At 37.4% G+C, this 24,648-nt stretch overlaps 1 protein-coding gene across 1 annotated transcript in view; it reads right to left on the reverse strand.

The window, feature by feature from the left end:
- The window catches only part of DYTN (dystrotelin), a 68,216-nt gene that overhangs the window by 5,918 nt on the left and 37,650 nt on the right, over positions 1–24,648 (reverse strand). The window contains exons 10-11 of the mRNA XM_031651707.1: positions 8,696–8,855; positions 5,756–6,248 (exon numbers count right to left, since the gene is read on the reverse strand). Coding sequence (XP_031507567.1) covers positions 5,756–6,248; positions 8,696–8,855 — 653 coding nt within the window. The remainder of the gene's footprint in view (positions 1–5,755; positions 6,249–8,695; positions 8,856–24,648) is intronic.

A 24,648-nucleotide genomic window follows, 5' to 3' on the forward strand; every position in this document is an offset into this window, starting at 1 on the left:
CTATAGGTGTGCATCACCACACATCTTTACAACAATTTTTTTATAAAGATGTGGTCTCACTACGTTTCTCAGGCTGGTCTTGAACTACTAGCTTCAAGCAATTCCCTGACTCAGCCTCTTAAAGTGCTGGGATTACAGATATGAGCCACCACATCCAGCCCCCATTTTGTTATTGACATCACAATTTACATATTTTTGTATTGTATATTAATTAACATATTTTAATGTTATTTTTAATACTTGAGTCTTTTAACTTTTATATTAAAATTATTTAAATATCACTGCTTTCATATTATAGTATTCTGTATTTGCCTGTATATATTTACCTTTACTAATTAGTTTTTGGAAATAGTATTTTTGATTGATAGTCTATTTCTTCTTTCAGCACTTTGAATATATTATCCCATATCTGTGAGGTTTCTGAAGTAAAAACTGTTATAATCTTGTAAGGGTTTCTTTCTACATGGTAAGTCACTTTTCTCTTGCCACTTTCAAAATTCTCTTTTGTGTTTGACTTTTGACAATTTGATTATAATGTGTCTCAGTGTTGAAGTCTTTCAGTTCATCTAATTCAGGGTCTGTTAGGATTCTTGGATCTGGATATCCATTTTCTTCCCCAAATTTGAGGAGTTTTTGCCCTTGTTTATTTGAATAAGCTTTCTGACCCTTTCTTTCTCCTCTGCTTCTACAACTCCCATATTACAAATATTGGTCAGCTTAATAGCATCCTATATGTCCCTTAAACTTTCATCACTCTTTCTTCTTTTTTCCCCTCTCATCGGATAATTTCAAGTGGTCTGTCTTTGGGTTTGCTGATTTTTCTGCTTGATCTAGTCTGCTGTTGAACACTTCTATTGAAATTTTTAGTTCAGTTATTATATTCTGCAGCTCCAAGACTATTGTTTGGTTCTTTTAAAAATTTCTCTCTTTGTTGAAATTACAATTTCATTTATGTATTATTCTCCTGAGCTCATTGAGCATTTTTATGACGGTTATTTTGAATTCTCTGTCAGGTAATTCAAATATTACTATTTCATAAGGGTCTATTTTGGAGCTCTGTCTTACTTCTTTGTTAAACTATGTTTCTCTGTTACTTCTTATTCTTTACTCTTTATGTTGGTATCTGTGCAATAGAAAAAATAACTATCTCTCTTAGTCTTCAAGACTGGCCTCATACAGAAGAAGACCCTCAGCAATCAGCCTGGTCAGAGATTGTCGGGTGCTCTTCAAATCTTCATATAGTCCCAGCTGCCTTTTGTTTTTAAGCATCTCTCAGGCATCTAGAATATGATGGGTCTTGTCAGTAATTTGAGACAGGTTAGACAGAAGCCCAGTCCCTTGGACATGCCCCAGAAGAGTTAGAAAGTTGGATGAATTGTCCAATTGTTTCCACCCCAAAGTGAGAAGCTAGGATACGGGATTTATTTTCCTGCTTGCTTTGCATTGAGCCTTTTGGAAAAACTATGGTAAGTGTTTTCATGCTAGTCCAAGATACCATCTTTGTTCTCAAACCATGCCCTCCTAATATCATCACTCTACACCTCTGTCTTGACTTCTCATCACTGAAACCTATAGTGGCAAATGAATAGTAAAAAGGAATGGAAAAAGAAGCTAGAAAAATAACTTAGTAGATATATGCAAGAAATTTTACTATCAAATGGAAAAAAAAAAGTTTAACAATACAGTAAAACAAGAGGACTGTCTTTTTTTTTTTTTTTTTTTTTTTTTTTTTTTTTTTGCCACAACAGAGGCGAGGAACAGCAGACAGTTTTCCAAATTTATTTTTTACTGCAATTTTTAGGCAAATTATTCACTACTAATTTTCAATCCAAGTTTGGAATTTAAAGAGGTTTGTGGAACTTCTACACAACTTTCTGTTTTTCATGAAGCTCTCATAGTCTCGCTCTTTTTTTATTTTATTTTTTTTGAGACGGAGTCTCACTCTGTCGCCCAGGCTGGAGTGCAGTGGCATGATCTCGGCTCACTACAAGCTCCGCCTCCTGGGTTCACACCATTCTCCTGCTTCAGCCTCCCGAGCAGGCTCCAGCCACCCGAGCAGGCTCCAGCCACCACGCCCGACTAATTTTTTTGTATTTTTTTAGTAGAGAGGGGTTTCACCTTGTCAGCCAGGATGGTCTCGATCTCCTGACCTCGTGATCCACCTGCCTTGGCCTCTCAAAGTGTTGGGATTACAGGCATGAGCCACCACACCTGGCCCAACAATTCTCAAAAAAAAAAAAACAAAAAAAAACAAAAAAAAAAAAAAACCTGGATCAGTAGCATGATTAGAAACTTCTTGTCATTATCTGATGCATCCATGATAGAGATAGAGGCAAATGAAAATACTTTGATTTTGCTTGTTTCACTTTCCACATCTTCATCCATGTGGTTATCATAGTTCAGGCTCTGATTAAGTTTGGTATACTTCTGGTAAGTATGCATAGATTATGTTTAAATTATAAAGTGTATTTTAATAATACACATTGCCAATGACTAAGTGAATTTTGAAATTAGGGTCATATTCAATATCAAAACGAATAATGACATAAACATAATTAGAAATAATTGGGTGAGGGGTGATATATAATGCAAAACAGTAGCCATGAAGATTAATATAGTTTCTCATGTTTAAATGCCTCAAGGAAATAAGACTAATATAAAAGAAGTGAAAGTGAAATTTTAAATCTCAACAATTAGTATTTGTTGCATTACTATTCAAGAAATGTTATTTTTTTCTATACTTGCAAAGTATAGAATACTATAATAAAAAGAGATATGTACCATTCTGCTCATATCATAAGCACATTTGTATAAGAAAGCATACTTCCTGCAGAAACATCTCAATGGTTCTATTGAGATTGTGAGTGAAAGCATTAAGGAAATATTTTGAGACTTTAAAAAATATTTTCTACAAGATTTGATAATGCTAATTGCATATTTATACATTATTGCATCAACTGAATTTAGAAGTATACTTCATCTTTTTGTAATTTTCCTTTTAATGATATAACGACACATATATATATATCTCTCTCTCTCTTAATAAGGTCACTTGGAATATGAATTAATCTTTTAGCTTTAAGTATTAAACTGCACAAGTATTGGGAAACTGCCTTCCAAATATGTGTAGCAGACCTAGCCTACGAACAATCTAAAATGTGCAACACACACCAACATGGCACATGTATACATATGTAACAAACCTGCACGTTGTGCACATGCACCCTAGAACTTAAAGTATAATAAAAAATAAAAGAAAATAAAATGTGCAATACAGCCACTACATCTGTGAGTGCTGACCCAACACATTGTAGAAATTATCAGCTTTCTCCAGCTCATTTAGAGAAACAAAAATAAAAAATAAAAACAACATTAATACGCTAAAGACTAAAAAAGTTTTCTATAAAGTGCAAACTTTTGGTGAAATTTTTCTAAAACGGTCAAGTGGATATTGACTTTGCTTTGAATACTCGTCGTGACCCCAAAAATGTTTAGATGGAAATGCAGTGGGTGGAATTTTGCGTCAGCTTAAGAATCAGGCACAAGGAGTTCCCATCCCTTGCCTTTTGAACATACTTCTGGCATCTTTCTGAACTTGTTTTTGTTAATACAAAGATTATAACTCCAATTCAATTTACTGTAGAGCATTTTAGAATCACCAAATAATTAGTTCATTGACTTGGTTCTACCAAGTTCTATGTAAAGCTGACATTATTATGTACTCAGTTTATAGCCCTCCAACAGCCACGGGCTGAAATGTGCCCCGCTCCTACCCCAAATTTATATATTGAAGCCCTGACTAACCCCCAGTGCCTCAGAATGTGACTATATTTGGAGATAGGGTCTTTAAAGAGATAATTAAGTTAAAATGAGGTTGCTAGGATGGGCCCTAATCCAATATAACTGGTGTTCTTATAAAAAGAAAAAATTTGGACATAGACATAGACATACATAGAAGGAAGGCCATATAAAGGCATGGGGGAAGACAGCCATCTGCAAGCTCAGGAGAGAAGTCTCAGAAGAAACCAACACTGCTGACACCCTGATCTTGGACTTCTGGCCTCCAGGACTGTGAGAAAATATATTTTGGTTGTTCGTTTAAGCCACTGAATCTGTGTTACTGTGTTATAGCAGCCCCAGCAAACTAATACACCAACTCAGAAATATTTTCAGAAGGCCTCCTCTGACGCATAAACACATGAGTATTTTATTCTTCATTTTATCACAAGTCTGTAGATGATCACTCCAACATAAGACACCTTAGGCTTTCTTAGAAAGAAATTTATATATAGTTGACCCTTGAACAATACAGGTTTGAACTGTATGGGTTCAAATCCACTTATATGTGAATTTTCTTCTGCCTCTGCCACTCCTGGGACAGCAAGACCAACTCCTCCTCCTCCCTTTTCTCCTCCTCAGCCTACTCAACATGAAAATAATGAGGATGAAGACCTTTATAAAGATCTACTTCCACTTAAATATGTTTATCTTTCTATGATTTTGAAAACATTTTCTTTTTTCTAGCTTTATTATAACTGTATATAATACATATGACATATAACATGTGTGTTAACCATTTATGTTCATTGGTAGGGCTTCCAGTCAACAGTAGGCTATCAATAAAGTTTTGGGGAGTAAAAGTTACGTGCAAATTTTCAACTGTGCAGGCGGCCAGCCCCTAATCCCTGCATTGTTCAAGAATCAACGGGGTGTGTGTGTGTACAAATACTTCCTGACTTATGATGGATTGACTTACCATTTTTTTAATTTTATGATGGTGCAAAAGTGATATGTGTTTAGTAGGAAATAATACTTCGAGGTTTGACTTTTGATCATTTCCCAGGCTAGCAATACATGCTATCTTGTGAAGTCGGGCAGCAGCAGTGAGCCACAGCTCCCACTCAGCCACGTAATCACAAGAGTAAATGACCAGTAGTGTACTCCACAGTGTATTATATTTAATGACTTAAATGATATATTCAACACTTTATTATAAAGTAGGCTTTGTGTTTAATGATTTTGTCCAAGTGTAGGCGAATGTACGTGTTCTGAGCACATTTAAGGTAGGCTAGATTAAGCTAGAATGTTTGGTAGGTTAGGTATACTGTATGCATTTTCTACCTAACAATATTTTCAACTTACATTGGGTTTATCAAGATGTAATCCCATTGTAAACTGAGAAGGATCTCTCTCTATATATGTAAAGATAACAAAATACCCTAATGAGAAATAAGACAACGGCATTCCAAAACAGAAGCAATAATTATAGTAAAGAAGGATCTTTTTTAAAGCCTTCAAAATTTAGCAATGAATCATAGCTTATGAAGAAGATAATAATGATGATACTACTTATAATATATAAATCATAATCAATTCTCTTCTAGAAAGAGAGTTACAATATTATCCCTATTTTTAAATGGTGACATTGGCTTCCCAGGTATATATGATTTAGGGATACTGATAATAATAACAATATTTTATAATAACAAAATAATAAGCATTTACTGAATGCTCACTATATGCCAGGTTTTATACTAAAGTCTTATATGGTTTATCACTTTTAATATTCACAACAGCCCCATGAATTAGGTAATCCTAAAAATCAAGTTCAGAGATGCTACTGATAACCAATAGATTCAGAGCGCTGCTACATACTAGATGAACTGGAGCTGTTGGGCTGTTATAAAATCAAGTTTTTAAAAGGGCAGCTTGAATCCTTGGCCATCACGATGTCTATGGATTGTGTAAACCTTACCTGATGGCATTTCTAGATTGAAGGCATCCATAAGTTTTGACAATAGTTCTTGCAGTTCCTCTTCCTCCAGCTCATCCTTTCTCTCCTTGATGTTACCTGCCGCTTTCTTTTCCATGGTTGCCAGAGCAGGACTGCTCCTTTCAGCAGGAATCATTTTGGGGGTGTCCTGCTTCAGTCCCTCCTGACAACTGGGTAGGGCGCTAATGACTTTCCTTAGCATCTTTTGCGTTTGGCTTTGTGCCCTGGTGCTGTGCAAAGTGGTCTCTGGTGATTCTGAATTTCGCAGAACATGCTCTGCATTTGTGTGACTTCTGTGACTTCTGTCAACCTCATCAGGGTTAGGAAGAGGTTCCCATCTTGAAGCATCTTCAGTGGCATTCTTGATCTGCAAATAATCCCCTCCCTTTGGAACCTTTTCAGTTGAAGAATGGCCAACCTTGGTCCCCACACTTTGAAAGGAAGAAGATGAAGGACGGGGTGGCTGCAACCTTACCTGGGGAAACAAAACTTTATTTATGAAGAAATTAACGTTTATCTTACTTTTTCATAAATGCGTTACATTTCAACATTCCAACAGAACATTCTAATGCAAGACTTTTCTTTCTCCTTTGTAAATATATTATCATTACTATTAATTTTAATTTATTCTGCTAATTCTATGTCAACCTAAAACTCTCTACAAGAGTTGGAATAGCTCAGGTTCTAAAATAACAGAGGGAATAATTACAAGAAATTTAGGAAAATCCTGGGTTCTAAAAAGCCCAGGTTCTAAAAATACCATAAGGAATTTCTGAAAACATAAGCGTATGTTGAATTGACAGATAAAAATTATTACAATAAAGCATTTTATAATAGTCTTTCTGGTAGGTGTGTTGTGAGGGGCTTCAGAGTAAGCCACAGGGAGAAAATTCAGGGACGTGCTCCACTTGAAGCACAGTTCTCAATGTGTGGCCCACAGATCCTAGGAGATCCCCAAGACCCTTCTAGGGTTTATGTCAAAATTATGTTCATAAGGATACTTAGATGTTATTTGTTTATTGTATTGACATGTGCACTGATGATGCAAAATCAGTAAGTAAAGCTGTTGGTGCTTTAGTGTGAATCAAGGCAGCGTCACCAAACAGTGCTAATAATCAAGATATTCTTCACCCTCATACACTAGCAGTGGAAAAAAAAAAAAAAAAGCCAGTTCTGCTTAAGAACGCCTTTGATGGAATAGAAAAATTCTTAGTTTTAAAAATACTAACACATGTCTTTTAAATATTGTGTGTGACGAAGTGGGAAGTGTGCATAAGACACTTCTGCTGTGTACTGAAATACAAAAGGATTGCCTCTTGTGTCAAAGAAAGACTGACAGACTATGGTTATTCAGACTTGGGTATTTGTCAAACAGTTTCTCAAAAATGAACAAAGCGAGAATGTCTCTGCAAGGAAAACAATTAACAGTATTTGCTGTCAGTTATAACAATTAAGGCCGGGCACAGTGGCTCACGTCTGTAATCCCAGCACTTTGGGAGGTGGAGGTGTGAGGATTGCTTGAGGCCAGGAGTTCAAGACCAGTCTGGACAACATAGTGAGACCCCCTGTCTACAAAAATAAATAAATAAAAATTAGCTGGGTGTGCTGGCATGAGCCTGAGATCCTGGCTAGCCACAAGGTTGAGGCGGAAGGATTGCTTGAGCCCCAGGAGTTTGAGGCTGCAGTGAGCTATGATCCTGCCACTGCACTCCAGCCTGGATGACAGAGCAAGACCCTGTCTAAAATGTATATTTACATACATAATAAACAGGCTTTCAAACAAAAATTAGAATTTTGGAAAACTTGCATCCTACCACTATGAGCTTTATAGCTTTCCAATTCTTGCGCAATTTTTTAGTGAGATTGGTAGTGACATTAATGAACGTGAATTGTTTAGATCCTGTATAATAAAATGGATGAGCATTAGGACATTCAGCATAGCTCAGTGAACCAATATTTTCCAAATGATCAGTGTATAATGTTACACAATCATGCATGCTAGGAGACCCACTCAAAGACCGTGTAAGAACACTGGATTTTAATGAAACAGTGTGACATAAATATAGTTTTAGATTAAAGTCTCCTTTAAGAAGCTGTCATAAATCATGTCTTGGTGTAGTATTAAAGAGAAGTATGCCTCGGTATCTGAAAGGCTATTAATATAGTTCTCTCTTTTTCAACTGCAAATCTGGGTGAGGCCTGATTTCTTCAGATACTTCAACTGAAACACATTGCAGCAGATTGATTGCTGAAGTGGTTACAAAATTTCAGCTGTCTTTTATTAAGCCAGATATTTAAAGAGATTTGTGGAAAATATAAAGCAGTGCCACTTTTCTAAGGTTTTTAGAAAAACATATTGTTTAAAAATGTTATCTGTATATTTAATGGGTTTATCATTTTTATGTTTTTGTTAGTGAATACATTTTAACTTCTCAGTTTTAATTTGCATTAATTTTATTACTTAATTTATTTAACAACTCAGTTTTGATTTTCAGTAATTTTATTATGTATTTTATTATTAATTTAATTTTCATTAATTCATTTTCATTTTGTTTCTGTGGTTATATCTATAACAATCGATATCAATACAAACAGATATAACCACAGAACCAAAATCCTCTCCAGATTCTCAAATATTTCTAAGAATGTACAGGGATCCTGAGATCAAAAGGTTAAAAAACCAATGCTATAAAGAATCACTTTGCCCCAAAGTCTATTGTTTATAAATATTACAGATTCTGTTGTCTTTCAATGGCACTACCTTCATGGAGGGATAGGATATAGCCTGGATGAGGAAGTGGGAGGTCAGGGTACAGGGAGAAGAGGCTGATCAAAGTAAGGTGGGAAGCTCCTCCCTTGGCTGAAGGACTCAAGGTTAGACTTCAGGCGGTCCAGATGGCCAGTATCTCTCACATTTTATACCTGTAGGTCCCGTCTTATCTGCTGGAGCTTGCTCCATAGACTATCCTGGTTGGTTTTGAGTTTGTAAATCTTTGTTTCAAATCGGCAACTTTTTTCTTCCTGGGACGTATATATAGCTTGCAACTTGTCTTTGTATTGGTTTAACTGTTTTTTAAGGAGCCTGAAAAGAGAACAGATTTGAGTGGTTTGGAAGGGCAAGAGGCCAGCACACTAATTAGAGCCCTGGTAAGATGTATTCCAGTCCTTTTTGTGGAGAAAGATGCTGGAAAACCCTGTGTCTCAACTGTGTGTTTTTTTGTTTGTTTGTTTGTTTGTTTGTTTTTTGAGGTAGAGCCTCACTCTGTCACCCAGGCTGGAGAATGCAGTGGCGCGATCTTGGTTCACTGCAACCTCTGCCTCTTGGATTCAAGTGATTCTCCTGCCTCAGCCTCCTGAGTAGCTGGGATTACAGGCACCTGCCACCATGCCCGGCTATTGGGAAACCCTGTGCCTCAACTGTTATCTCACATTGATCAATATTGTTGACACTGTTTGTTCACCATGTGCAGCTGCCTTTGTGTGTATTATGGATATGATTCCATAAGCATTCCACTGGCTATAGAAGTATTTCAGAAAACTCACCAGGCATATTATAGATTCCTTTGACAGCTTGCCTCTACTGGCTACTTAAATAGGAATATTGACTTTATACATTATCCTTTTGTCTAGAAAGACTCCATTCAGAATGATAGTACACCTGTCATGGCTAAACACCCAACACTTCACCAGGAACACAGGGGAGGAAGAATATTGCAATTCATGGATTATAGGTCTGCTTTGGCTTCTCTTTTTGTCTAGTTGTTCATTGGTTTAAGAACGAACTAAGAAGCTGGGTGTGCTCACTCGTGTGTGTGTGTGTGTGTGTGTGTGTGTGTGTGTGTGTGTGTTATCTTAGTGCTTTAGGAGGCCAAGTTGGGGTATCCCTTGAGGCCAGGAAATTGAGACCAGCCTGGGCAACATAGCATAGCAAGACCTCATACACACACACACACACACACACACACACACAAATTAGCTGAGTGTGGTGGCACCTGTAGTCACAGCTACTTGGAAAGCTGAGGCAGGGGGATCACTTGAGCCCAGGAGTTAGAGGTTACAGTGAGCTATAATTGCACCACTGCTCTCCAGCCTGGCTGATAGAGTGAGACGCTGTCTCTAAAAAAATATGAACCAAGTCGTCAGGGTAATCAGGGCAATTCTTTAAAACAAAAGGCAGGCTATGTTGCTCTTCTGCTCAGAACCCACCAGGGGCTCCCTCTTCATTTAAAGTAAACAGAAGTCTTTACAGAGGTGGACAAGCCCCACAAAGATGGCACAGACGCCCCCTTCCCTCTCTGAACTCATCTCTTGCTTTCCGGCTTATTCACTCCCCTGTGGCCATATGGAGCTCCTGGCTCCTTTTTGAACACCCCAGGCCTGTTCCCCACTTAGAGTCTGCTCTTCCACTCCCTCTGCCTGGACGCTCTTTCTTCTCCAGGTCATTGCTCAGTTCCCTCCCCGACCTTCTTCAAGTCTTTGCTCACAAGGCGCCTTTTCAGTGAGGCTTTCTCTGACTGCCCTATTTGAATACACAAACGACAACCCCAACCTCTCCTCCAGCATGGCCAAACTCTTCACTTCTTTATTTGTCTCTGTGGCATTCTGCCATGTCTAATTACTACAAAGCCTGAAGAGTCCAGCCTTCAAACTTCCAGGCAGCCATACACTGTGACATACTACAGGCTTTACTTATTATTTTACTTATATATTACCTACTTTACTCCCTATTTAATTGCTTATTGTCTTTTTATTCTGGCAACTTTGCATATGTGTGTGTGTGTGTGTGTGTGTTGCCATGTCTTCTGCACCAGGCCTAAAATAGTTCCTGTCATATAGTAGGTTTACAACTAAAATTGTCTAAATAAAGTAGTTTTATTTGATCACTGCTGTTAGCATATTTGTGGAATTTGTGGAAATTGGCTGTCTGGTATGAAATGCAACATGTCTCAGTGTTAGAACCTGCAAAATTCCTAATTGCATAGAGCTTGGGGAGGTCTTAAAATTTAGTTTGGGCTCCCATGCAAAGCAGGCATCTCTGAAAGATAGCCCTCTAACTTCCAGACAGTCATACTCAGGTGAAACAGGAGTCTGACTCTAAAATCCTTGCTCGTAATTGGCGTTTCCGGTATATCTTTATGTGGGTTTCTCAGAAAGGAGTCAGCCCAGGGGTTTTACACAGCCAGCAACAAAGAAACATTCTCAGACAGCCTGTCTAGATGGTGTTCTCTGGACCCAAAGTGTTGTGCTTATTATGACCACTAATGATGTCAGGCTCTCTCTTTTCCTGATGTCCACCACCCGTGTCCGCTTCCTCCTCTCTGGCCCATCCACCAGGCCTGGACAACTAGAAGACACGCATCCCTATCCTTCCACAATCCAGGTGGAAGAAGGTGGGACTCTGCCAGAAATCCAGTGCTTTTCTCCTTCTGCATCTTTTTAAAGAAGAGATGCTTACGGGTTGTTTCTAGTAAATACAATTCACATGGTGCCAATATCTTCAGCAACTGGGAGCCTAGGACTTTCCAGGCAATTATCTACTCATAACAAACAGTTCAGGTTATCTAAGAAATAATTCCTTTCAAACAATTTGAAATCTGCCTTTCTATACTTTTTTCCTGTATTTCTGCTTTCTGGTGGGGGCTAAGCAGCTTGAATCTCCCATGTATTAACTGTTCAAATGGAACACAAATACTCCCTGGGCAAGCTAATCATGCCCAAAGCAGTGAAATGTTACTTACTTTGTCCATTACTGATGTGGTTTGGCTGTGTCCCCACCCAAATTTCATCTTGAATTGTAATCCCCATAATCCCCACGTGTCAAGGGCAGGACCAGGTGGAGGTAATTAAATCATGGGAGCAGTCTCCCCCATGCTGTTCTCATGATAGTGAGTGAGTCTCACGAGATCTCATGGTTTTATAAGCATCTGGCATTTCCCCCGCTTGCACTCACTCTGTTCTGCCACCCTGTAAAGAAGGTGCTTGCTTCCCCTTTGCCTTCCACCATGATTGTAAGTTTCCTGAGGCCTCTCCAGCAATGCGGAACTGTGAGTCAATTAAACCTCTTTGCTTTATAAATTACCCAGTCTCAGGTATTTCTTCATAGCAGTGTAAGATCGGACTAGTAAATTTACCTAGCACAGTGTAGATTAATAATAGAAAACTAGTAATTTAATAGTACTCTTTCTGTTCATGTGTCTGAGACTGTTGCTTTTAAAATAATCAGTGACATAATTGGCTATCACTGAACTTGCAGTTAACTATCATATATATCACAGGTCTTTTTCACACTACTTGTGCATATGGGCCTGCAATTGTGGGATTTTCCTTTAATCCCGTAAAATTTGGTCTTTATTAACTGCCTCACTGTTCCAGTCTATTAAATCTCAGTGATCCAAGACTGTAATTCAGTTTATTACCTAGGGGTTTTGGTATCATGTCACATACGCATTTGAGAATTGGGCTCTCTACAGTTTCATCCAAATTATTGATAAAAATGATGGTATAGGCAGGAACAAAGAGCTTCGTGTCATATTTCATTCAATAATCAGCCTTACACTTTGGTACACTTTGTAGTGATAAATACTTTGGTAGGATACAAATGGTGTAGATAGTAGACATGGATTATATCAAAGGGAATATTTAGTTTAAAATAATTCATTTTAAATAATCCTTTGAAGAACTAAGTTAAACAAACTAAATTTTAAAATTTGCCTTTATTTCTACATTTTCAATTTTAATATAGCCTTTCCATTGCTTTACTACTTTAAAAATGTTTTCTAATTTCTTTTTCTTATTCCATGAAAAATATTAAAACTACTTTTAAGATTTAAATTATTTTGATACTTTAAAAGTGTTTATTGAACTCCTTTTCATGAGTTATCACACAATTTAGAAAATGTTTTATATATTCTGTACATTTAGATTAGGAAGCATATCTCATCATACATACATACATAGAATTGCTAGTTTCTTGGACGTCTACTGGATATTAAGTATTGTGCCTGAAAACAAAGTTCTTCCCTCAGGGGAAGCTTCTTACTGGGGAACCAGGAATTCTATCTTCTAAAGGAATAACAGCAGGAGCTAAGAGCTCAAGAAATGATTAGTTCCTTAAGACACAATCAGAAGATGATAAACAGTTTCCATTCAGCCTAATAACCCTAGTAGGACGTTAGATGCTGTTGGATAACAAGAACTAATTTCTTTAGAAGTAGGTAAAACACATACATAACACAAGATACACACAAGAATCAATACTTCACTAAAAGTGCTTAACCAAATTCTAAGGAATAAAATCAGGCAATCAAAAGTCAGAACTTAGCCTGGTGATTTTTATTATGCTTAACTGCTCAAATAGAGTCAAAGCTCCCTTTTACTTTCATATTGGAATCACAGGATTTCTTGACTTAAAAGTTTCTCTCAAATTAAAAAAAAAAAAAAGGTAAAATTTTTGTAGAAAATTTTTCTATAAAAGCAAAGGAAATGCTGTGGATTTCTCTCTGCGGTCGGTATTTGCACATATTCATGTGGCTCCTACCTTCTTTCCCTGTGGAGAGCATTAATAGATTCATGAGTCCTCGGCAGTTCATTCCTAGTGCTGACCATGGTCTAGAGAAGGAAGAAATAAGAAAATAAGTTTTTGGTTTGAATTTAACCCACATTCCTAAAAATCCAGTATAAGAACATGATAATGATTTTTTTCAAAGAAATTCAATCTATTTCAAAAAGTGGCTGCTGTTTGGGTTTACATTCATGTATGATGATGCCAATGTTTATACACTCAAAGTACAGCTGCATATCTAATTTCACAAAAGAAATTAAAACAGTTGTATGTTTTAGAAATAACATCACATTAGTCCTTTGTTCAAGTTAAGTTGCTACCCTGAATGTCTTCTTCCCCAAAGGCATCTACAAGAAGCAGTTGGGTCACTTTCTTTCCCTTAGCTTTCGAGGTCTCTTACTTCTGTCACCTACCTTTAACTCTCACTGTCTTGTCTTTCCTTTGCTTGCTATCTGCGTGTGCACTAGAGTCATCATTTCTTTTCAAATCCACCAAGTGTTTTGAATGAATAATGGTCAACTTGGCTGTCACTTAGGATTTCCCCACCAAACCTTGTCTCTTACATCACACTCTGCGCCCTGCAACCCCAGGGCAAGTACTGACCTGACCCAGTCTGGCCCAGGCTCCTGGGGCACCATGTTCCAGCCCTTGGCTCCCACATGTCTGGATGAAAGACTGGATTTCATTACACTCCATTTATAAACAGCTGTGGCTACAATCTGCAGCCTTCTCCCATCCCTGCAAATGATCTGAAGAGGGGCTGGCCATTTTAGGAACATTGTTCCACAGGCACAGCCTGAAAGAGCAAAAGGGCAGTAGCAGGAAGAAGAAACTGAGCTATATACAGACTTAAAGTCACATTCTCTGGTTGGTGTGTGCCTTTTGCAGTCCCTTTGAGTGAAATGTGTCATTGCCTCTTCATTCAAATACTTAACCAGGCCGGGCGCGGTGGCTCACGCCTTAATCCCAGCACTTTGGGAGGCCGAGGCGGGTGGATCACGAGGTCAGGAGATCGAAACCATCCGGGCTAACACAGTGAAACCCCGTCTCTACTAAAAATACAAAAAATTAGCCGGGCGTGATGCCGCGCGCCTGTAGTCCCAGCTACTTGGGAAGCTGAGGCAGGAGAATGGCGTGAACCCGGGAGGTGGAGCTTGCAGTGAGCCGAGACCGTGCCACTGCACTCCAGCCTGGGCAACAGAGCGAGACTCTGTCTTGGGAAAAAAAAAAAAAAAACCAAATACTTAAACAGTTTCCACATGCATAGCATAGTCTTTGAATCAGTGAACTTTATATTACATTTAAAATAATTACAATTTAAATAACAATTGCAGAATATCATGGCTTTGTAAAATGACTATACTCTCATAAGCCATTTTTTACCTCTTTTCATTATATATGGTGGAGATAGAGTAGGAAAGGTGTATACATATGCTATAAACTTATTTATGTGTTCTAACAGGGAGAACAATGAAATACCTTAAAATTCTCAAATAAAATAATTCAGTGATTTAATGTGTGTTATTAATATGAAGAAAATCTTTAAAAGAATTTCTTGCACCAATATTATATGGTACATATTTTCTGCAATTGAGAAGCATTTCAGGTTAGTGCAAATGGTGGTATATACATGGAATAGATACTATGGTTTATTTAGTTATTCTCAATGAAAGCATAAGCTGTTTCCAATATTTCAAAATTTTCAAAATGAAAAGCCATGCTGCAGTAAACATAGCTGTATGTGCCTCCTTGTGCACATGTGCAAGATTCTTGGGTTTTAAGTTTAATAGACACTATCCATTTGCCCCTTTGGGCAGGTGTGTGTGCACACACACATACACACAAACACACTTGAAAATGAATAGAAAAAGATCTGCAAAGTTATACTTCAAACAGATTATCTCTGGGGAATTAGGGACAGGACCTGGATTGAGAATTATGGTTGAAAGGGACCTTAGATGTATCTATAATATTTTAACATCTTATACATTAAACAGATTCATGTCTTATTTCTATGAAGTGCATTTTTAAATAAAAATATGTTATATACCTAAGATAGGATGTAGCAACTTTAAAAATGAAGGTGAGAGAGAAGTAAAAGAAAAGTGAAATAAAGGAGCAAAATCGCTTCCCTCTGAACAAATGGATGTTACAGTGAGGAAAAGCCTGCGTTGTGAAAATGGTTTTCCTTCCTCTTTTGTTTGAAGCAGGAAATACAGCAGCTCCTTATTTGTCTTCATATGTCGGTCCAGCTCTCTGTCATGCACTCTAGCATGATGGCTGTGTCTTGGCAGGTGTCCCATGAGGGGTCTCTCCAGGTGTCCCAGTCTACGTGAGCTGATGAGTAAAATGCAGACAGGCCCAAGCAAACATCACACACAGGTGGCTGCAGAGGCCACTTGTCACTGGATGGTCACAAGACTTACTCTCCACCCACACTTGACTACAGTATGGAAACTCTAGTTTTTCTCTGATGACTATTACAGATGACTGTATTCTGAAGACCTTTCTTGATGATGATGATGATTGCAGGAAAGTTTGCAAGTGGAGTTACACATGTGAGGGCAAATAAACAGCTGACTGAAAACATGCTAAAGTATTTGCAGAATGTACCCTTAAAAAAAGATAGCATTTCTAATCCCTTTGATGAAAAAACTTCACTGGGATATTTTAAGTTCTCTCCCTCATCTTATTTTTCTTTTTTTAAAAAAACTTGCATTTTGAGTTCAGGGGTACATGTGCAGGATGTGCAGGTTTGTTACATAGATAAATGTGTGTCATGGGGGTTGTTGTACAGATTATTTCATCACCCAGGTATTAAGCTTAGTATCCACCAGTTATTTTTCCTGATCCTCTCCCTCCTCCCACCCTCCACCCTCCAGTAGGCCTCAGTGTGTGTCGTTCCCCTCTCTGTGACCATGTGTTCTCATCATTTAGCTCCCAAGCTCCCACTTATAAGTGAGAATATTTCTTTCTTATCTCTTCCCTTTTAAAATTTCTGAACATTTTACTCACACATGCATGCATTGGTTCCTCTATTTTTTATTTTTGAGATGGAGTCTCGCTCTGTCACCAGGCTGGAGTGCAGTGGCACAGTCTTGGCTCACTGCAACCTCTGCCTCCTGGGTTCAAGTGATTCTCCTGCCTCAGCCTCCCGAGTAGCTGGGACTATAGGCGCATGCCACCACACCCAGCTAATTTTTGTATTTTTAATAGAGATGGGGTTTCACCATGTTGGCCAGGCTGGTCTCGAACTCCCGACCTTGTGATCTGCCTGCCTTGGCCTCCCAAAGTGCTGGGCTTACAGGTGTGAGCCACCACGGCTGGCCAGTTCTCTGATTTTTTTTAAATAACCTAAGATCTTATGATACTGAGTTGGCAAGTTAAGGCCCTATGGGCAGAAGGAAACCTTATCTGTAAGTTACAATCAGAAGTCTTGGGCAGAGACTTCATATCTATGGACACTGGAATAGTTTAAGTATGTCAGGGTTGAAAGGAACCTGTCTTACAAATGGTCCCCTCAAAGCTGAACTTTGTCCACTAACATGGTAAACAACACAGTTCATTGGTTGCATATCAGAGGTGGCACATATTGTTGTGGTTAGAATTGCCTATTCTTTTGGGACAACAGATTAAAGAAAATTCATGTTGCTCAGCCATATGTAAATAAGAATAGGTTTTGTGTCGTCTTAAGGACATCACTATTGAGTCTTCTAATACATGCCACAAAGGAGCAATATAATTTATATTATAATTGTGTACACCAGCACACTACTGTTGCAGTTAATTTATAGTTCTTACATGGATAGACAACTTACAATAGACTTTTATCCTTACAAACATCCAAATTATCTGGTCTACTCTACTCTTCAAGAAAAATTATGCAATTGGGCATATTAAATAGACCAAAGGCTGACCAGTAGTTGTGTATTTTGAGGATATTATAGATTTTCTTAGCAGATATTTAGAAACAAAAATGATCCTTAGGGAAAAAAATGACTTGATTTCTGGGAGTAAAAGTTTAGCATATTTGAGTTGAATTAAAATAGATATTTGAAGATTTGAAAAATAAAATGATACACTTAAAATATTTTTCTTAACTAATTATTTTGAAAATCTTGATAAAGTAGATAATTCCTTCAAGAAAATTAAATTATCAAAGTTGACTGAAGAAAGCATGAAGAGACTATTAGTTTTGAACAAATAAAAAATTTACGAAACTATTATAAAGCCTCCAGTGCCCAGGGCTTTACTCTTGAATATTAGCAATTGTTAAAGAAATAAACAGTTCTTATGTTAGATAAATTATTTCAAATACAAGAAACGATGAAATATAACTCAGTTGTTTAGCCATAAAAAATGCTCAAAACTGATGCACATAAGATGGAGTGGGGAGATATTCTGATTCATAAATGTTGCAATTCTAAATAGAAAACAAAATTTAAAGAACATTTAAAGAATAATCTACAAACAAGTATAGATTTTAGTTGCAGCAATGCCAGAAATGTTTACTATCATGTACGCTATTGATACAATACTTCCAATAAGAAAAAAATGTTTGAAAATTTCAGTTAGTGCTGAAAACAGATTTTAAATAAGTAGATCAAAACATTTCCCCCAAAAAAGTTTTAAAAATGAGGACAAGAAAAAACACTTTCTCCATGTTAAAAACCATCTCAAGCCAACAACTAAAACTGTAATATCTAATGGAGAAGCACTAGAGAAATGCTCCCACTAAATCTACTCTCATTACAAATAGTTGACCCATTATCTCTTGAATTATCTAATTGCCCCATTATCTCTTGAATTATCTATCATTGCTCTGAAAGATGTGGAGTTTTTCAGGAATAAAGACCTGAAATAGAAATGAGAGGTTTTAATGTTGGAGGGGAAAAGACATATATATTTTAAAATATATATATATAATTATATTTGATATGTTGATATTTAAATATATTTAAATATGTATATTTTCAAATTGTGTGATTGTCTACCTGGAAGCATGATGTTCAAAATAAACCAATATTTGAGTTTCTAAAAGAGTTCATTCACAAAAATTTCTCTTTGCAGAATCATAGCTTTCCAAAATATCATCGTCAATAATTAAGAAAAAAATACAGTGGGAAAAGCCCCTACTCACAATATTATCACAATATGACAGGAAATCAGCTATATATAACCTTTTACTGAGAGACGGAAAAACACTTGATAAAATATGTGTGGGATTTTTAGGTGTTTGATGTTGAGCTTGAATGCTTTCTTAATTGATGGCTGCTTTTTGGTCAACTATGGAGATTGAATTTTTTACTCTCTATACAAGGTTTTTTCCTAGTGTCTAAAGAGCTGTCCCTCTTTAGACTAACAATTAAATTTCCAAGGGGATTAGGTGATTCTGTAGGTAAATATCACAAAGATAAAAGATGTTTCCATATCAACATACAGGTTTAATGCAAAGCTAATCAAAATACTAATAGGATTAATTTTGGGCACCTTACAAATGATTTCAAGATTCTTTTAGAAGAATAATTGTGTTATACAACCCCATCAAAAAGTGGGCGAAGGATATGAACAGACACTTCTCAAAAGAAGACGTTTATGTGGCAAAAAAAAATATATGAAAAATAGCTCATCATCACTGGTCATTAGAGAAATGCAAATCAAAACCACAATGAGATACCATCTCAAGCCAGTTAGAAAGATGATTGGTAAAAAGTCTGGAAACAACAGAAGCTGGTAAGGTTGTGGAGAAATAGGAACACTTTTACACTTAGTGGGAGTGTAAATTAGTTCAACCATTGTGAAAGGCAATGTGGCAATTCCTCAAGGATTAAGAACCAGAAATATCATTTGACCCAGCAATCCCATTACTGGGTATAAACCCAAAGGATTGGCCGGGCGCGGTGGCTCAAGCCTGTAATCCCAGCACTTTGGGAGGCCGAGACGGGCGGATCACGAGGTCGGGAGATCGAGACCATCCTGGCTAACACGGTGAAACCCCGTCTCTACTAAAAAAATACAAAAAAACTAGCCGGGCGAGGTGGCGGGCGCCTGTAGTCCCAGCTACTCGGGAGGCTGAGGCAGGAGAATGGCGTGAACCCGGGAGGCGGAGCTTGCAGTGAACCGAGATCCGGCCACTGCACTCCAGCCTGGGCCACAGAGCGAGACTCCGTCTCAAAAAAAAAAAAAAAAAAACCCAAAGGATTATAAATCATTCTAATATAAAGACACACGCACACGTATGTTTAATGCAGCACTATTCACAATAGCAAAGACTTGGAACCAACCCAAATGCCCATCAATGACAGACTGGATAAAGAAAATGTGGCACATATACACTATGTAATATTATGTAGTCATGAAAAAGAATGAGTTCATATCCTTTGCAGGGGCATGGATGAAGTTGGAAACCATCATCCTCAGCAAACTAACACAGGAACAGAAAACCAAACACTGCATGTTCTCACTCATAAGTGGGAGTTGAACAATGAGAACACATGGACACAGGGAGGGGAACATCACACACTGGGGCCTTTCGGGGGGTTGGGGGCAAGGGGAGGAAGAGCATTAGGGTGAATAGTTAATGCATGCGGGGCTTAAAACCTAGATGACGGGTTGATAGGTGCAGCAAAGCCCCATGGCACATGTATATCTGCACGTTCAGCACATGTATCCCAGAACTTAAAATTTTTAAAAAAGAATAATTGTGTTATGATAGCTAATATGTAAAAATATAAAAATAAAAAGGGAGAAAATGGTTAATGGGTATAAAGCTTCAGTTATGCAAGATAAGTAAGTTCTGGAGGTCTACTAAACAGCAGTGCCTATAACAGCATTGTATATTGTATACTCAAAATTTGCTCAGAGATTAGCTCTCGTAGTGTTCTACCACACGTACAAATTAATTATAATAATGATAAAGGGAGGAAACTTTAGGAGGTGAATTGTTTATGATCTTGAGGGTGGTGGTTTCACAGGTGCATATTTATCCCAAACTCATCAAGTAGTATGCATTAAATATGGACAGCTTTCTTTTTCTTAAAAAAAAAAAAAAAAAAAAAAACTGATTAAATGGTATTTATGTGTTTACTTACTAAGACAGGGACTTGCTCTGTCACCCTGGCTGGAATGCAATGGTGTGATCTAGGCTCACTGCAGCCTCCGCCTCCCAGGTTCAAGCGATTCTCCTGCCTTAACCTCCCGAGTAGCTGGGATTACAGGAGTGTGCCACCACGCCTGGCTAACTTTTTGTATTTTTAGTAAGGATGGGGTTTCACCACATTGGCCAAACCAGTCTTGAACTCCTGAGCTCAAGTGATCTGCCTGCTTCAGCCTCCCAAAGTGCTGGGATTACAGGTGTGAGTCACTGCACCCGAGCATGTACAGCTTTTTGCATGTCAATTGTATCTCAGTAAATTGGTTAACAAAACGAAATAAAAAGGGAAAACTTGCTTTGCTTTATGTTAATGGCTATCAGAAAGCTAGAATAATTCAAATAATGCTGTTTTTATGTAAAAATAAAATGAAAAGCAATTGAGCTGAATAGATAGCATTAAAACATATTCTAGAATGATAAACATTTTGGTATATACTACAGGAACCATCACAGAAATTAAAAAGGAAAGGATTTATTCAAGTAAAAAGGAACAGGGGACTCTCTTATCTTACCTCTTATTATGCATCAGCATAAAAACCAGATAGATTTAAAAGCTATGTGTCAAGATAATCAAATCATGTTAAAATACAGCTAGAGTCCTTTGATTTCTTAATGGATAAATTTTTCCCAGCACAAAACTGTGTAAGAAATTACAAAGAAAAAGAAAGAGACTGATAACGTTTTTAGGCTGAGCATGGTGGCTCACACCTGTAATCCCGGCACTTTGGGACGCTGAGGCAGGTGGATCACATAAGGTCAAGAGTTCAAGACCAGCCTGGCCAACACAGTGAAACCCCGTCTCTACTAAAAATACAAAAATTAGCTGGGTGTGGTTGTGAGTGCCTGGAATCCCAGCTACTTGGGAGGCTGAGGCAGGATAATCACTTGAACCCGGGAAGCAGAGGTTGCAGTGAGCCGAGATAGTGCCCCTGTGCTCCAGCCTTGGTGATAGAGCGAGACTCCATCTCGAGAAAAAAAAAAAAAAAAAAAGAGTAGCGCTTTTATAAGAATTGAAAGTTTATATGTAGGAAGTCATATTATCAATAAGACTAAAAGGAAATAACTAGGAAGAAAGATTTCTCCAGTCAAAATATAAAAAGTTTAAATACATTGGTAAATCAAGCTGATTCATCAGTAAAAATGGCAGCAGGCGCTGACAGAGGAAAAAAGACAATTGCCTCGTACGCTATGTGGGGAAAAGCTTCTTTTCACTGTGAGTCAGAGAAATGCAAATTAAAGCAAATTAAATATATTCTGGTGATAAAAATTATCAAAATTAAAACAAGGTAATAGTCAATATTAGCAAGGATCTCGTGAGAAAGGTGCTACGTTCACTGGAACCCTAACTTGGTATTCCTTTCTAAAAGGCAATTTTGCAATAAGCATGAAGAGCCTTAAAAATGTTCGCACTTTTCATTCTTGTGATTCACTTTAGAAATGTATCCTAAGGAAATAATTGGAGATTTGTGTACAAAGAACAATGTATAAGAATTTTAATAGTGAAGTTTTAAATTATAGCAAAAATTAGAAATAATCCAAATATCAACAACAGTGGAGTTAAATCATATTATGCTTATTTAAATAAAAATTATATAACCATTAAGATGTTTTTTGAAGAATTATAATGACAATGGAAAATGCTCATAATCTAACTATAGAGAACTATATAATGAATACATTTTACAGTATAGTCTAAACTAATTTAAAAATGTTTATAGGAAAGGAAGTATACCAATATATTGACAGTGGGGTAATAATGGATTATTTGCCATTTTAATGTTGTTCTTTGTTCTCTTTTGACTTTTTGAAACTTTCTATAATAAATGTATAGCACTTTGTGATTTGAGATAAAAAGTTACTCGGTGAAAGAAGGTTTTAGATATTTCCTTGGTCATATGAACAACTTCAAAGAATCCCCAAACTAGGGAATGGTTCACTGAACCTCGCTACAAAATGGTCCAGATTATTTGTGCTTTAGCAGCAGTTCCTTTCCGTTTTGGACTCACCTGGTAGCGTGGGTTGCTGTCCTCAGTTTGTTGACCCCAAGACATTCTTTCAGGTACAGGTGTAGGCTTGGAGGCACCTGTGGCTGCTGTTTCCATTGGTCTAGTTGGCCTTACATCCGTTGTTCCTTTAGAACTCTTGTACTGAATGGAGCCCCTATTACCAAGTTTTATAAGAAAGTTGTAGCAACTTTTAATTATCAGGCATGACATTGAGGAAAGCCTTTTTAGAAAATGTAAGTCACATATTGAAGGTTTTACTCACCCACCCCCACAATAGCAATAAAGTAGGCCAACTTTTCTTTCTGTGTTCTTTTCCAGACAATTTTGTTGACAGAGAGTCAAGTAGCCAATAATAGAAATAAAAATTCAATTTTCCCTTCTCCTTGACAATCTAGACATGAGAATGCAAAGAATTCAGGGGTGACGGCAGAAAATCCCCTGGGTCATCTTGTTCAGGTCAGACATTAGGGGCTATAAATGTAGGTATGTGTTTATCATGTCCAATCGAAAGAACATATAATACATCAGACTAGTTTAAGGTCAGGTATATTCTATGTTATATAATTCCATTTGGTTTCATTCCTTTATTCAAAAATTATTTTTAAACATCTTCTCAAGTTATGGCAGATGTAAAACAAAAAAGCAGAGAACTCCTAATCCCAGATAATTCACATCTAAAGAACAGATAAATATACAATCATTCTAAGCGTAACATTATACTTTCTACAAGACACAATGAGAACATAGGGAAAGACATGACTATTCTGTGATATACTTAATTATACCGGGTTGTGCATTTTGGGGTACAAGAATAGGATGACCCACAATTTCTTTGTAACAAACCTTCTGAATGACACACTCTATTCCTACCCCATCTGAGATCGCTTTAATATCTTGGTATTGTTCTGCTCTGTCTTCATTTGCTCGTGATGCTGTAACAAATAGACTGGGTGGTGCAAGCAACTGGCATTTATTTTCTCACAGTTCTAGAGTCTGAAAGTCTGAGATCAGAGTGCCAGCATGGTCGGTCATACACTGCTGTTAGTCAGTTTTCATACTGCTATGAAGAAATACCCAAGATGGGGTAATTTATAAAGAAAAAGAAGTTTGATGGACTCACAGTTCCACATGGCTGGGGAGGCCTCATAATCATGGCAGAAGACAACAGAGGAGCAAAAGCACGTCTTACATAGCAGCAGGCAAGAGTTTGTGTAGGGGAACTGCCCTTTATAAAACCATCAGATCTTACGAGACTTACTCACTCTTATGAGAACAGCATGGGAAAAACCTGCCCCCATAAGTCAATTACCTCCCACCAGGTCCCTCCCACAACACCTGGGGATTATGGGAGCTACAATTCAAGATGGGATTTGGGTGGGGAGACAGCCAAACAATATCATACACACACCATTTTCTGTACTCAGATATTTACAAACATCAATATGCATTTTTTTAAAATTATTTTTTATTATTATACTTTAAGTTCTAGGGTACATGTGCATAACGTGCAGGTTTGTTACATATGCATACTTGTGCCATGTTGCTGTGCTGCACCCATCAACTCGTCAGCACCCATCAACTCGTCATTTACATCAGGTATAACTTTCTTAAAAAACAAGGAAATCATTCCACACACATTGTTCTGCTACTTGCTTTTTTCTCTGATGCAGATGGTGAATTCCTTCTAGTATAGTAGATAGCAGCTAAAACTTGTTCTTTTAAGTGGATTCATCACGTTCTGCAGAATGTTCGTAATCATACATATTCCACCACTTTTCTACGAAGGGACACTTAGGTTGTTGCTGGCTTATTGTCCTGTACTCCAAGGGCCAAATCTTGTGTATATTTTATTATCTAGTAAATACACTATTCTAAAGTCAATCCTTCTACATGTGTATCCTGCCCCCTCTTTGCTGAATGACATTGCTCCAATAATTCTCTCCTGTTGTACCAGTTCATCAGTTTTTCTCTCTATGAATTAATTCCCTCGAACATGCTATTACTTTCCTGGATTACTGGATAACAAAAATGTGGTATATATACATGAAGGAATACTGTTCAGCGATAAAAAGGAATGAAATCATGTCTTTTGCATCAACATATATGGAACTGGAGGCCATTAACTGAAAACCTCACGCAGAAAGTCAAATATGAC

Source organism: Papio anubis, chromosome 10 (assembly GCF_008728515.1).
Source record: "Papio anubis isolate 15944 chromosome 10, Panubis1.0, whole genome shotgun sequence".
In the NCBI taxonomy this organism is placed as follows: domain Eukaryota; kingdom Metazoa; phylum Chordata; class Mammalia; order Primates; family Cercopithecidae; genus Papio; species Papio anubis.